This window comes from Camponotus vicinus, unplaced genomic scaffold, assembly GCF_025532165.1.
Source record: "Camponotus vicinus isolate PSW18456_S1 unplaced genomic scaffold, iyCamVici1.0 SCAF_4, whole genome shotgun sequence".
Taxonomy (NCBI): domain Eukaryota; kingdom Metazoa; phylum Arthropoda; class Insecta; order Hymenoptera; family Formicidae; genus Camponotus; species Camponotus vicinus.
In genome coordinates this window covers 21,670,798-21,687,014 of record NW_028141976.1, presented here as the reverse complement: position 1 = coordinate 21,687,014, position 16,217 = coordinate 21,670,798, and the positions used below count along the sequence as shown (strand labels likewise).

General features: G+C 36.0%; 3 protein-coding genes across 6 annotated transcripts in view; 2 read left to right on the top strand and 1 right to left on the bottom strand.

Annotated features, from left to right (window-relative positions):
* The window catches only part of LOC145969900 (zwei Ig domain protein zig-8-like), a 248,016-nt gene that overhangs the window by 157,937 nt on the left and 73,862 nt on the right, over positions 1-16,217 (bottom strand). For 2 of the 3 annotated variants that reach the window (XM_083096213.1, XM_083096212.1), the window contains exon 1: positions 6,489-6,949. The exons of the other annotated variant lie outside the window; for it this stretch is intronic. The gene's annotated coding sequence lies outside the window, so the exon portion shown is untranslated. Of the gene's footprint in view, positions 1-6,488; positions 6,950-16,217 lie in introns of those variants that run through there. 3 annotated transcript variants of the gene reach the window in all.
* On the top strand, positions 3,210-4,741 carry LOC145969846 (uncharacterized). 2 transcript variants are annotated; one of them, XM_083096125.1, is made up of 3 exons: positions 3,210-4,136; positions 4,214-4,475; positions 4,551-4,741. In XM_083096125.1, the coding sequence occupies exons 1-2, from the start codon at positions 4,044-4,046 to the stop codon at positions 4,472-4,474; spliced, it is 354 nt and encodes a 117-aa protein (XP_082952251.1). In that variant the 5' UTR covers positions 3,210-4,043; the 3' UTR covers position 4,475; positions 4,551-4,741. The 2 variants fall into 2 exon arrangements, with proteins under 2 accessions (XP_082952251.1, XP_082952249.1); XM_083096123.1 differs by having other exon boundaries at positions 4,214-4,741.
* LOC145970070 (zwei Ig domain protein zig-8) overlaps positions 9,532-16,217 on the top strand; it is a 59,760-nt gene continuing 53,074 nt past the window's right edge. Inside the window, exon 1 of the mRNA XM_083096495.1 lies at positions 9,532-9,589. The gene's annotated coding sequence lies outside the window, so the exon portion shown is untranslated. The remainder of the gene's footprint in view (positions 9,590-16,217) is intronic.

Below are 16,217 nucleotides of genomic sequence, written 5' to 3'. Positions count from 1 at the left end.
TGGCGAAACGTATGCACATACCGTTCTTTAGAGGTGTTTTCATGCGCAATAATTTACCAATAAGCAGTGTACGACGAAACGAGAGCGGTATCGTCAATTTGGATGACGTTGATGGTCCCGGTACTCATTGGGTAGCGTACGCAAAGAGGGGAGATCGTATCGTATATTTCGACAGTTTTGGAAACCTTCGACCACCCAAGGAACTTGTGCGATATTTCGGACGAGTGAAAATTGAATACAATTATGCATCTTATCAAAGTTACAATCAGAGCATCTGTGGACAGTTGTGTTTAAAATTTCTTCAAACAGTCGACGATCAATTTAAAGCCTGACAATCCATCGTCATGACTCAGTATTCGTTCGACATGTCACTGACACTTACGTTGACTGGCAGAAGCAGCGTTCTCGCTGTAAGCTATTTTCCCGCTATAGATTTGACTGATGCCGATTACGAGCTTGGATTAACGGATTTTGAAACTTATCATACGATTCCAAACGTAAATTTTTTGAATAATAAATTTTACTTTGGCAACGACGACAAGGAAATTACGATTCCCGAAGGATCGTACGAATTGCACGCTATAAATGACTATCTCAAACGTGCAATTTTGCAAGATGAACACCTTTCCAGAGATGTTGAAAACGATTATGATGAGGAATATCCAATAGCGCTCCGCGCCAATCATAGCACGCTAAAGAGCGAAATCAAATGTGCCTACAGAATAAACTTTACCAAACCCAACAATGTAGGATCCTTGCTTGGATTCTCATCGAATCGTATATTGCAACCTCGCGAGTGGTACGAATCGGACGAACCAGTTAATATTATAAACGTAAATATTATTCGTATAGAATGTAACATGACTACTGGTGCGTACAGCAATGGCATGCGCGTACACACAATACATGAATTTTCACCGAGCGTACCACCAGGATATAAGATATCGGAAACGCCGGCACAGATCATTTACCTGCCGATCATCGTACGGAGCATTACGGATTTAACAATACGTATTGTGGATCAAAGAGGTCGATTGCTCGATTTTCGAGGAGAGGAAATTACCGTAAGATTGCATATACGGCGGCGACAAACATAGTATGCTCGTGCTGAACGAAACGGAGCACGCGAGAGACAATACTTTTACGAGGGACAATACTATTGCGGTATCGGGTGACAATAATAAGATAGCCATTAAGAAGAAGCTGAGCGCGTTGAATCGTGAATTTTTAAAATCATTGGGATTCATCGTACGAAAAGAATGATTGATATTTTGAATATCGGAGGTGAACCAGTCTTTGACGATCGCATCGTCAAGATTGAGACTCATACATACAATCCGTACGCCAATACGATGCTTGGATACAGCGACGAGATACGAATACCTATACAACATCAGGATTTGTACACGTTACCGTGCGAAAGCTTTCTTTACATCGAGGGAAGGTTTAATGTGCGTAAAGCGAATGACGAAATGAAGGTTGTATTGGGAAACAATTGCGTCGCATTCATGTTTGATGAGCTTCGATACGAACTCGACGGAGTAGAGATTGATCGCAACAGAAATGTTGGAATAACTTCGACGCTCAAAAATTATGTCTCTCTAACGCACCAGAAAAGTATAAACTTGAAGAACGCTGCGTGGGATTTGACGTACAATGGTGACAAAAATTATTTCAACTATTGTGTACCGCTCAACATGCTGCTGGGATTTTGCGAAGATTATAAACGCGTTGTGATTAACGCTCGTCACGAATTGATTTTGATACGTTCGCGCAACGATAATAATTGTCTATTCGGACACCCATCGTCGGAGGCAGAGATTGAATTACTCAAGATACAGTGGCGTATGCCTCATGTAATATTGAACGAGATTAATAAATTGTCGATGTTGCGAATGTTGGAAAGCGGACGATACTTGAATATGAGTTTCAGATCTTGGGATCTATACGAATTTCCTCTGCTGCATAGCACGACTAAGCATTCATGGACCGTGAAAGCCGCCTCCCAGCTAGAGAAACCACGATACGTGATCTTTGCATTGCAAACTGGTAAAAAGAATTCAGTGTCACAAGATGTTACATTATTCGATGACTGCAAATTAACCAACGTTAAACTCTATTTAAACTCGGAATTTTATCCCTATGATGATTTAAATTTAGATTTTGAAAAAAATAGATTCGCCGTTCTATTCAACATGTACTCTCGTTTTCGCAAATCTTATTATGGATGCGATGATAATGCAACGCTATTAACCATTTCAAAGTTTCTACATTGCGGTCCTCTCGCGGTCATTGATTGCTCGCGACAAAACGAGTCTGTCAAAACTGCTACCGTGGACGTGAGAATAGAGTTTGAATGCAGGGAAAATATACCGGCGAATACTACCGCCTACTGTCTCATCTTGCACGATCGGGTTGTCGAATATAATCCATTGACCAATGTAGTCCGCAAAATTACATAAGTCAGCAAATATCCCCTCCATTGCATATGAAAAAATATAAAAGATTGAGATGTTTGACGATCGACATCAGTCTGCGATCGGATCTTGTCATCATGGCTGTGCCAACGTTTGTGGATCTACAAGGATTTATCGTTGGGAAAAATTTTGTCGTGAAGGAAGCTGCTGTTCTGAGAAAGGGATCCGTACTTTCTCATTATATTTTTACATGTCCCGAACCATGGCACATGCTCACAAAATCTGAGAGATGTCAGGTTTTATGGTTGATGAAAAATCACCATGGATTATCGTGGAATGATGGACACGTTTCATATTGGAAATCGAAACGTTTAATTACGACAGCGGTGATGGGTGCAACGGGGGAGGATGATGATGCGTCACCTCTCGTGTACGTTAAAGGGCATGAAAAACGGCAATGGCTAGCCGATATACTGGACAATGATGCAAGAAACGATGTGATTATCGAAACTTTGGATGCAGATTATGAGGATGTAGCTTCTTTAAATAAGTTAGATGTTAAGAATACTGTACGTTGTGAAAATCATGTAAAAAATTGTGCTTTAGAAAATGTATTTAAGATTTATAATTGGTGGTTGAAACATCATGATTCATCGAATCCATATTTATAATAAATTGATGATGCAATATATTTTTATCGTCTTTCTTATTCTCTCCTTTCTTTCCTCATCTCTATCTATGTACGTGTGCAGTATCGTGTTTCCGTACGCGACACAGCTGCCACAGATATTGTATTTCGATACTACATTGTGGTACATGATAAAACATTTAAATATTTGATAATTGAATATAGTTTTACGTTCGATGACCGTTCGACGAGCGTTCATTCCCGTTCAACGAGCGTTTGTTTCCGTTCGACGGGCGTTCGTTTCCGTTCGATTACCGTTCAATTACCGTTCGACGAGCGTTTGTTTCCGTTCGATTACTGTTCAATTACCGTTCGATGACCGTTCAACGGGTGTTCGTTTCCGTTCGATTACCGTTCAACGGGCATTCGTTTCCGTTCGACGGGCGTTCAATTACCGTTCAATTCCGTTCGATTACCGTTCGTTTCCGTTCGATTACCGTTCGACGGGCGTTCGTTTCCGTTCGACGGGTGTTCAATTACCGTTCAATTCCGTTCGATGACTGTTCATTTCCGTTCGATGATCGTTCAATTACCGTTCAACGAGCGTTCGTTTCCGTTCGATGACCGTTCGACGAGCGTTCGTTTGCGTTCGATGACCGTTCGAGCAGGGTTGACACATTATAATGTTATATTATATCATGCATACTTTTGTCTTACGACGCGTTTTTGGTAAAGCGATAATGATATGTCCCTATTCTAAAGTTTCGTGTCGAGACCTCGTTGTCTCCTCACAAAGTAGCGATATGATAATATTAATATTATATTATATACCACGCTGAGAGTTGCATGGGACCGCGTATACTTTTGTCTTACGACGCGTTTTTGATATGGTGATAATGTCGCATCTCTGCTATAAAATCTCGTGCCGAGACCTCGTTCTCTCATCAGAAAGAGTTTAGAAGTGCGCGAGTAAGAAGTGTGTAAAAGTTTAAAAAACAATGGATCATCTTGCATCATTGTACAAGGACTGGAAGACGAAATTGATGGACATATTATGTATCGTAGCACTCAACATGACTTTCACGTGGAACGTAAGTAGTGTTTTGTGATTATTTTGTGAAAAAGTGTAAAAAATTTTGTATTTATATTAATTATACTTTTTATGTAGTTCCAGGATGAAGTCCGCATACCGGGCTTCATGAACATAGAGCACCGCCAGTGGGTGCGGGCGGTGCGCCGGGCCGAGAGGGAGAATTTTGGAGACGTGTGGGGCGACACCCCGGAGGGCCTAGATGGAGATATATTTGATCTGCGGCGGCTCTTCGGGGAAGAGCCCTACGAAGAAATAGAAGAAGAGATATGGGTCCAAGAAGAGGAAGATTGGGAAGAAGAGGAGGAGTGGGAGGACTTAGTAGCCCCAGGGGGCTAAGGTATATCTATTTTTTATAATTTTTATTATTAATTATTAAAATAAAGCTAATGAAATGTCTCTTTTTCTGTTGCAGGAGCGGCCTCCCCATGTATTTTATATTTTTATATTTTTATTTTATTATTATATTACTATTCTTATTATTATTATATTTTTTAAATTTTAAATTTTATATTATTATATTACTATTCTTATTATTATTATATTTTTTAAATTTTAAATTTTATATTATTATATTATTATTTTATTAGACACACACACACACACACACACACACACACACACACACACACACAAATTGTATAATACACACACACACATTTTAAAATAAATGTTATATTTAGTATTGAAAAGAAATGTATTTATTTACGCGCCTCTCCTTGCGTTCCCATCCCTTGCGTCTCTCTTGCGCTAGTTGTAAGTATAGCAATATCGTTCTCTCTCTCTCTTTCGTACGCGCTATCGTTCTAACAATAAGTCTCGCGTTAGTTGTAAGTCTCGCGATATCTTCGTTCTCGCTCGCACGCGTTATCTTAGCTATTATCGTTCTCTCTCGCACACGTTGTTCTCGCGATATTATAGTTCTCTTTCGTATGCGTTCTCTTCGCGCTATTATCGTTCTCTCTCATTCACAAGCTCGTCGCTATCACTCACTTACCTTTGCGTCGTCCTGCTCCCACCTATGTGGCATCTTATAATGCGTTGTCCTTGTCCCACGTTGACGCCATCCTTGTCACATGTTGATGATGTCACGTGTCATCCTTGTCGCACTGTCCTCTTCACACACTTTACGCTATCCTTTTCCCACACGTAGCGCTATTCTTCTCACACCACCGTCTTCTTTCCGCGGATCCCCCCTACCCGCGCGGACCCCCTCGTCCATCGCTCGCGCCGCGGATCCCCCCTACCCGCGCGGACCCCCTCGTCCATCGCTCGCGCCGCGGATCCCCCCTACCCGCGCGGACCCCCTCGTCCATCGCTCGCGCCGCGGATCCCCCCTACCCGCGCGGACCCCCTCGTCCATCGCTCGCGCCGCGGATCCCCCCTACCCGCGCGGACCCCCTCGTCCATCGCTCGCGCCGCGGATCCCCCCTACCCGCGCGGACCCCCTCGTCCATCGCTCGCGCCGCGGATCCCCCCTACCCGCGCGGACCCCCTCGTCCATCGCTCGTGCCGCGGATCCCCCCTACCCGCGCGGACCCCCTCGTCCATCGCTCGCGCCGCGGATCCCCCCTACCCGCGCGGACCCTCTCGTCCATCGCTCGCGCCGCGGATCCCCCCTACCCGCGCGGACCCCCTCATCCATCGCGTGACGTCATCATCCCCCGCGTGATGTCATCATCTCCGCGTGACGTCATCATCCCCCGCGTGACGTCATCATCTCCGCGTGACGTCATCATCCCCCGCGTGACGTCATCATCTCCGCGTGACGTCATCATCCCCCGCACGTGACGTCATCATCCCCCGCGTGACGTCATCATCCCCCGCACGTGACGTCACCCCCCCCCGCGTGACGTCACCCCCCCCCGTGACGTCACCCCCCCGCCCGCGGTTCCCCCTCGCCCCTCACCCCCCCTCGGAGCCCCTGCGTTAGAAACCTCATAGTCTTACTACTCCTATATAAGCGAAATAATAGAAACGCCATATCATCTCGAAGTTTAGAGCGAAAGATCGATAACATCAGATCTTAATTCTTGACAAAATATTTTTTTCTCTATCGTAGAGAATCTTAAGGAATATTGTTTATAAAACTTACATTTTTATAAAACAAAGACAACCATAAATTTTATAAAAATATTAATTCTATTTAATAAAATATTTACAATATTTTATTAAATATTTTAAATATTTTATTTAAGTGTTTAATTTAAGTTATTTTAAAATAAAATCTTAAATTTTTCATAAGCATTACATAATAATGTAAAACAGAGAAATCACGCCATGGAAATAAACAAATATATGACCGATCGAATAACAAGTATATAATAAATTAAATAAGTTATAAATTACTCACATTGCAATAGCTTCTCACCGTTGCTATCTTCTCGGATCCTTAATCTCTCATGTTACTTCTTCATGGCATTCACTCACAAAAATACGACTAATTAATTCGCGCGAAACTTTGCACGGCACTCCTGACGTTAATCGCATACATACATACGTTCTTATTATACAACAATCCACTTGACATTTTAACACTTGACACCATGCGATTCTACGTAAATAAAGTTAAGATACGGTGGATCGTAAAATTGAGTCTCAATATCGCGCACCCGATACACTTCGAATACATAAATCCCGAGAAATCAATGTATTATGTTTATTTCTGATACAAAAATCGTACGAAATATGTATATGTTTCGAAATAGCCATCATGCTTATGAATCACTAATTATAGTAATCGTAATGAATAATCACGTTTATAAAGACTTAATCCAACAATATATGAAGCGGCTACCTGCTCGACCTGCTCGTTCGAGATTAGACGCACGAATGACAAACTAGCTTAGAGGTTAGACGTACGACTCTTGTGACGTAACGCGCTGTTTACTGTGACATACGTCACCTTGTTACCATTCGCACGTCTAGGCTCGAACAAAAAGGTAGTCGTTATATTGTTGAATTAAGTAAAAATTGGATAAAGTAAGTTTTAAAATGTCAAGTGGATTGCTATATAAACAGAACGTATGTATGCGATTAACGTCGGGAGTGCCGTGCAAAGTTTCGCGCGAATTAATTAGTCGTATTTTTTGTGAGTGAATGCCATGAAGAAGCAACATGAGAGATTAAAGATTCGCGAACGATGTGAGTAATTTATAGCTTCCCAGACAGCACAAAAAGGTCAAAAAATGTCTTAAAGACGTCTAAAAGACTTTAAGACGTCTTTAAGTCGTCTTTTAGATGTCTTTTGGACATGTGTGCTGTCTGGGTTGTTTAATTTATTATATATTTGTTATTTGATTGGTCATATATTTGTTTATATCGTAATATTATGTGTTTATACTTTTATACATGCGATTGTTTATGGTTACTATCATTGTTTATGATGACTATAAATAACTACCCATAGCGTGACGGCTAAATTTAACAACTTATAAAGCGTTATCTTGTATATGCGTCGCTTTATCACAACTCGCATATCATTACATTACTTTTTTGAAAACAGTTTCGATAAATATTAATTTTCTAATTATTAAGAGCTATTTAATTTTCTTATATTTTTGACAATTATTATAATTATTATAATCATCTTTATTATAATTGTTTCTATAATTACTACAATTAGTGTTATTAACATGGGCGCCGGGAGGGGGGTGCAAAGCGGTGCACTTGCACCCCCCTGGCCCTGGCCTATGAAATAAGTGGGGAAGAGACAGAGAAAAAATTCAATAAAAAAATCATGTAATATAGAATAATATCGATAATTTTTTCCATTGAACAAAAATGCAATGGTTAAATATTAATTAACATTTGTAATAAGTCTTTGGGAAATCAATTTTAGAAAAATCAATGTTTGAACAAAAACTTGAGCCGTCTTGGTTGCTTTCCAAATTCATTTGTCACATTATCAATAAATTCAGTCTCCTCTTGCACTCTTTTTCTATGAACGCTGACACAGTAATGAATCTTTATTAAAATTCAATAAATAACATAAACGACGTTAACAAAAATATAATTATGAACTGGGAAAAAACCGTTTTTCCAGTGCATCCTCTTTTGAGTGCACCCCCCTAAAAGTAATTCTGCCGGCGCCCATGGTTATTAACATATCAAAGTGACTGCTTTTATCAAAGCAGATACTTTCACACATGTGATTCAATTATTTAAAATAGAAATTGAAACGATAGAAGATTATACCATAAATTATTGTTTAATTCTCATATCTAGAATTATAATTATTTTTTTAATGTTAGGATGCAAATATATTTCATATTTCATTTAAAATTTTTTTTCGCTAATTTAAATATAAATTGCTATTTTTGAAATTAAAAATACACAATAACACACGAAATATAAAATTGAATGATTAAAGTGTGAAATGATAAATCGTGTATATTAATTATTTACTAATGATTCATTTGAATTTCAAAGGGCAGAATATTCTGTATAAAATTATATAGTGCTTAAATGTTTCATTATAGCAGCAATTAATCGATATTAGCCTTTGATTTTCGTAGCATATAATGCAAAAAAAAATAATCATTTTCATCTCTACGCGTTGATCCTGTTTTTCCTTTGTCGATACTTTTTGTTGTAGTGAGGCCTACTATGTCGCACTGATATCTCATCAAAAAACGAGTCGCTATTCTTACATACACATCTATCAACATACGTGACCTTGTCATTCGTGTTGCGAAAGTCGAGCGAGTAGGCAACGGCTACGGTGTATTATTTCTAAATGCGATCATTTCTACAATAATTATTACAATAAACGATTATAACATGTTATAGCGATGACCATTTAACTAAAAAATATAAGCAAATTATATCTAAATCAGCAAAAATTTCAAAACTCGATTTAAATCCGAATCTTAAGAAATAATTATCGGGGAGATAATAAAACAATAATTTTTATAATTACAAATCTCTATCGCTTTGTTTCATTTTAAATGATTAAACTGTGCTTTGATATGCTTCGACAAAAAGCGTTAAGCATTAGTAATTATAAAAAATAATTATTGTAATAATTATATTGTATTATTATAATAATTCTCGAAAATAATTATAAAAAATTAGATCTTTCGTAGTATTTGTCACAATCACGGTTGCGATATACGAAATGATAAATCGATTTCATATACAAATAGTATGTCATAAAATTCGGCGCTCGAGTTTCGTGTGAATATCAACATAGTGTGCTATTGTTGACACGCAGTCCTTGTATTGTCATTCACGCGTCGAGAGTCAAACGAGACAGATAGTCGCTCGGTATCGTCGCATTACTTACGCTAATCGATTATCGGAAATGTCGTGCAAAATTTCGCGCAATCGTCGTGTTTTGCTAATTAGTGCTCAATCGTAATTATATTTTTATAGTGAACGTGAGTGTTTGAAGAAGCAGGATGGAATGAACATAAGAAAAATTTGGAAAAGCAATGGCGGAGCAATCGTGAGGTGAGTAAATTATAACTTATTTAATTTATTATTTCAAAGAATTCATCGCTAACAATAAGTAACCTTTGCAGTGATCTATTCTGTTTAAAATAATTTTGATATAACTGGGCCTTGAGAGAATAAAAATATATTTATATATTTTTTATTGATTAATCATAATAAAAAGTATTCAAAATTCTGGCTCGTAAACTGCGTGTGAACTATTAAAAATTTTTAGTTGTCTCTGTGCGTTTTTTGGCAAAAAAACAAAAATACTATATGATATTCTGTAAAAGCTTTTGTGATAGAAGAAAAGAAATTTATCGAGAATCAAGATCTACAAAAGAGTTCTGTTTATAATCTAAAATATTCGAACACTCTTAAATACATTCTTCAAAATTTGAGACTGTTTCTTGTTGTTTCATATAAAATTTTATTTCATACAATTATTTATTGAAAAGAAGATTCGCCAAAGATTTTGATGTTACATCTGTCAAAAAGAAAAAGAAGAATTTACTTACTTAATTGTAGCAAATTATATAATCGTTTCTGAAGATTTATTGTTGATAGCAAATTTTAAATTTTCGCTTCAAGAACATTCCAAATTTCAAGATGTCAAATATTTATTATCACGATTAAAAAATAAATGACAATAAATGTCACTTTTGTTAAAAATATTATTGAAACAAGCCCTAAAAACAAAAAAAACTAGAAACTTCGTTGACAAAGCATCGCTAACTCGGAGAACGTTATAAAGTTACTTGGCAAGCTGGTTTCGCGACATTCTTTTCCTACTACATTCGGTCTTTTCAAGAGCATTTTTCTCCAAAGATTCTCTAAGTTTATAATGCAAATAGATTTTCAGCAATCCGATTCGTCCTGCTTGCTGAAAAATTTATTTCTTTATTATTAAACTGCGTGTTTATCTGAATTTATGCTTTATGTTTTCAATAATATAAATCAATCACAAGTCATGTAAAATCAAAGAAGAAAATTAAATATTATTTTTTAATTGTAAAAATATATTTTTGACATCTCTTTAGTACAGTTTCTAGTATTCGAAAACAATAATCAAAAATTTGATCATTCCAGGATACTATGTATCGATAGCATCAGATCTTAATTTTTGACAAAATATTTTTTTCTCTATCGTAGAGGATCTTAAAGAATATTATTTATAAAACTTACATTTTTATGAAATATAAAGACCCATAAATTTTATAAAAATATTAATTCTATTTAATAAAATATTCTAAATATCTTATTAAATATTTTAAATATTTTAATTTATATATTTTAATTTTTATTCGTGATATATAAATATATGCATAATGACTTTTTAAATTTCTATCGTGTTTGAAGAATTTCTATCGTGTTTGAAGAATTTCTATCGTGCATATGAAGAGTAAGTCTTCTCGAAATAAAAAAATAATCTTTAGTTAGAAAATTGTTTTTCCAACTCCTATGAAAGTTTATTATCGAAACCTGATAGAAAGCAAGATTAGCGATGCTAGCTTTCCTGTAGCCTTTTCCAAATTTTAATGCGATGTTCAACGGAGCATAGTAGACAAATTTTCGAAGATATTGCTTGAAATTATCTATCTCATATACACAATTATCATATATTTCTATCCTGTACAATAAAAATATATCATATCCTGTACATCGCATATTCCTATCTATTTGCATTACTTAAATATACAAGGAGAAATTTACTCCTATAACAATGCTATTTTGCTTCCGCGTAAAAGAAAACATGCGACATTATGAGAACCGCGTAAAAACATGTATATTTTTGTGCATAATTTTTTTAGTAAAGAAACGAAATAAAACCGACAGAAAAATATTTCTTCGTTATACGAGTGGGTTAATTTTATTGAATACTGAAAATTAGTTTCAAAATATTATCTGCAATCAACTAGATACTCGAAAATTAAAAGTTTAGTATATACTTATGTACTTATCTTCCACATTTTTCCTCTTAGAGTTAAGCAGTTTCGCTTGCTTTACTTTACTCTCCTCACCTTTTTTCACAAACGCGATAAAAATAAAATAATATTACCACGAGCAAGAGTAATATCAACTTTCGAAAACGTTCTCGACAACCGCTTCGGTTGTTGGTATCATCCACCTCAACTTGAAGTTCTTCAAGTTGTAGAAACTTGTATACGCTTGTACGATTTTGCTATAAGAATGTATGTAAATGTTGGGATGGAAGAGGAATACGAGGCGAATGCGTTTAACCACAAAAGCGAACACTGAGATCCAATATCGCGGAGATCGCGGATTTATCGGACGCAAAGTTGTGTGGAAAAATCGAATCCCCGTAAATCGAACGCATCTGCATCCTAAGTAGCGTGGCGGCCGCGGTTGAAACGCATAAAACGTAGTCCTCTTCCGGACGACTGGAAACGAGACCGATAGGTAAGAGATCCGCTGACAGAGACGCTCGCTACGTGCTCATCTCGTACCTTATGGAAGGCGAAGTGACTTGTCGAGCCAGTTTGATGCTTTCGAACTTATTTCGAACCACCTGGGAAAGAAAAGTATACATTGCTTCACCATGCGTATTCAGTCTGAGGAACCAAGAGAAAAATACAGACAGTTTTATAGAGCATCGCTTATCAAACTTCTATGTATAAAACTTTAACGGGCAAAACGGTTTCGATACTCGTCAAAAGAGATTCGATCTATGTTTTTATAGAGACAAAGAAAAGGAAAAAAAACAGAGAGGAAGAATAGTTGAATGAAATAATATTCATTTTTTATGACTATTTAATAATATTTTATGTAGCAAATTTATTATACGTTTATTACGGTATAAATTATGTACAGCTTCTGTAATGATGATTAACATAAATTGACCATCAATATATATTTTAAATGAAGAATTATAGATAATAAGAAATCATTATATATATATTATTCTTCATCTTATGATTATCGTGATACACATGGGAATTATAATGCAAATTAATTCATATGGTCATGTGATCATTGTATATAAATTAATGAATTTAAATATCGAACATAGAGTTATATCCTATTAATATTATATCGTATTGAAACTAGAATGCTCGATAATTAATTCGATAATAATACATCAATCAAAATCGCGATAAATCGATGATGTGACGATCGATGATATTATGATATGAATTTATTTTATTGCTCTCATGAGAAATAGGTATAAGCCGACATTTATGCAAATAACTTCCGAGATGGAAGTTGAATTAATGCAATCGAATCGATCGTTAATCACAGCCACGCTCAATGTTATCATTTTTTGTCAAAATGAGCTAATTAAGTGCAATCGCTGAGTTGATTGAAGTTTTCGCGATGATTATAGCGTAATGTAGATCAATGCGATTCGAACGGACGCATTAAGCAGATCGAACAAGGGACGGTAATGGCGAATTGTCGAGTGGATGGCAGTCATCTATGTTCATCGAACGATAATGGAATATAATCAGAATGTGGCGCCCGTATCAATGGGAAGTGAAGGACGATCATTCCTCTAAGAAATGGCAATAGCGTCATTTCTTGAGACACGATCAGGATTATATTCGTAATCACGATACAATAATAATCCTTCTTCTTTTACATTAATATCGTGATATACTCGTGACAGTGATTCGATCGCTTCGCAATTTCCTTTATTTTTCTTCCCAATATTTTTTTAGCTGCAATGTACTTAATAAAATATTAGCATACATAAGTATATCACAAATATAAAAATACAGATATATAAATATGATACAGATTTTTACGGATAATTTGAAGCAAATTGTGCAATTCTATATCTGCCAAACGTATCGTATTTACTCGCCACTTTTTTGTGAGCATTTTTGATCGAAACTGAATGATGAAACCAAACGATTACCGTGATGCAGAGCGTAATAAAGAGTGTCCGCTTTGAGCGAAAAAGAGGAGAGACGATTGCATCGCTAAAAAGTGATGGTGCAGACAACAACGACGATTGTCGCCCATCAAGCGCGACTGGATTGTCCGTTTGTTTCCCGATCGGCCAATTCGACATCACTTTTTTCTCTTGAAAGACTCTTCACACAGGCAAAAGTGGAATTTACTGCAGTTTATTCTACAACCATTTTCTCGGTGCGATCGTGAAATCGAGGATAAATCGATTTTAGCCACATAGAAACACTATATCTCGTAATAACATTAACTCAGATATGAGAACATGTGGGAGTAATGTGAATTTTATATCGACGATAAAATTTAATAGCGAAAATGATTCTTTTCCATATTTAGCTCTTCGTTATTTCGTATTATACGTATTATGATATCGATACTCTTTAAAGTGTTACTGCGAAAATCGTACTTTGATTGCAACAATTTTATAAAATAACGATATAGAGAGAGATACTGATGAGAATTCTCTCAGTAAAGGTTACAGTATTTAAAAACTCAATTATGTTATATCGATTTATTATAAAAATATGCGAACAAAGTGCAGATTACTATGTATGTATATAACGTGTATTAACCTTTTCTACCAGTTTCTCGATTCTTGAATTTTGAAGACCTAACTACCTGCAAACGGTGCAGAAACGGCAATCGCAAAACGGTTATTTTACTTTCATTAAATTTTCGATGTAGCGAAAAAGGAATTTATTGGAGATTGGCAATTGCGAACTACTTTATTACATGACACAAGAATTTATACACAACATATGAACGTTGAATCGTGCCGTGTACATAGATCTTGCTTGTAGAACAATAGTTCTACAAGCGCATTGAGAGAATTTATTTGATATCATTCTCGCGTTTCCAGCTGCACTCGCAGCGTAATTCTCTCTCTCTGCTACAAAGTGCAGAGTAGCAGTTACATAGCTCGGGCACTTTCGCACTAGTACATCGCGTCGCCGCTTTCCTTCCTTTCCTAAGGGAATCTCCCACTAGGAGAATCAAATCACTTTTATATCGTCATGAATTCTAAAGCAAATAAAACTTTTACTGTCGGAGTAAACTGTTTCTTGTCGTGCGACAATTGCTGTATCAAGTTAACGTTTAGATATTAGTTCTCCATTATATCAAACACACGAGCAAGTTCAATGCGCGACAATAAAAGGTGCCGAGCGTATTCGACTTTATAGAGATTCTACACGCAATTCTTCAAGATGCTGCTTTATATGCGGAGAAATAAATAAGGTATTCGATATAATCAGAATGCTTCACAATGCTTCACGCGCGAGTGCATATCGAATAAAAGCTTTATTCTTCGTGTTGCGGTCCAATCAAGGAACATCATTTTCAGATTAACTTATATATATTATTCATGCAGAGCACAAAATCCAATAATTTTATTATATCCATTATTGTTATGTACGTGCAAATTTTTTTTTTACTATGTATATTATAATGAAGCTTTCTTAAGCTTAAAGTATTTTGTGTATACTTTGAATTGTTAGAAACAATAGAAACGATCAAGTTAGCAAGAATATCTTATTCACCGAATCTTAAGATTTCGGCCGTGTAACGATCTTAACTCAATTTCTCGAAACTTACTCTTAAGCCCTTGGAATTTGTGGAAATAGATTGGAAATTACGGCAAATAGATTGATAAATTTTGAAATAAAACTCGCATTATTATTCTCGGAAATTATATCGGTGCATTACATTGAATGTCCAGCACAAATAATCATTAGACAATGGAATTCAATAATTAATTTGACAAATTAATGAGCAATGATGAACGGTAATTAGAACAAAGTCCTTGCAACGCACATTATGAAGTAATATACATTGATAGGTTTCGATATTCTATTGATTATTCATCGATTAATATATGCCTTACAATAACACAGGGCATGTTATATTTCATCGTACGCAATACAATTGGTAATATTCATTATTATTTAGCTATCGATATCGAGTTTGAGCGACTCTTCGGTATCTATTATATTGCTTTCCAACGAATGATATCGGTATTTATTTACAATTTGATAATGTACGAGAATTCCTATTAATTAAACATCATTATTAGAATAAACTATTTATTATTTGAAAGATATATACATTATATTAGAAAAACTGATCTTTCTCTATTCTATTTGATTATTATGAAAATATATGTATCTTTATCTTTGTAAATAATTTATAATAATATAAGTATAAATATATATTAAATACATGTTTAATCAGTCTACGCAGAAAAGATAATAAATATTCATTTTTATTAAACGTTTCATATTTATATTTTAATGAAAATTGAAAATAAAAAGAAAAACGTAATAAAAATGCCATTTAATTTTAACTTATATACTTTTCATTATAATCGAAAATTGACGCAAAAGTAAATGAACCATTACGCTGAGAAATAATCTTCGTTTGCATAATCGAAGTTTTGCTATATTTAATCGTTTACGTTTATTTTTAATCGATCAAAGAGAGAAAAAAACGAGGATTAAATCCATCGTGACTCGAAGACTCATAATCCGATTTGAACACAAACGCAATAAAATCTACCTCGTTGGTTGAAACTCAAGTGCTGCGGATTCTCTACGTTCCCTGGGAACTGGGTTAGGCTAGGTTCAGTCCGGGGGTTCACGCCGACTCCCAGGGGGAGCTGGGAGATTCGGAGTCGGCCAGCGGTGGGCAAAGATGGATTTTCGTGGGGTTGTGCAAA

Bases quoted from the DNA above. Each gene is read 5' to 3' on its own strand.
- LOC145969846 (XM_083096125.1), top strand. From the start codon at position 4,044: ATGGATCATCTTGCATCATTGTACAAGGACTGGAAGACGAAATTGATG. The intron at 4,137-4,213 runs GTAAGTAGTGTT...CTTTTTATGTAG, and splicing joins ACATGACTTTCACGTGGAAC to TTCCAGGATGAAGTCCGCAT.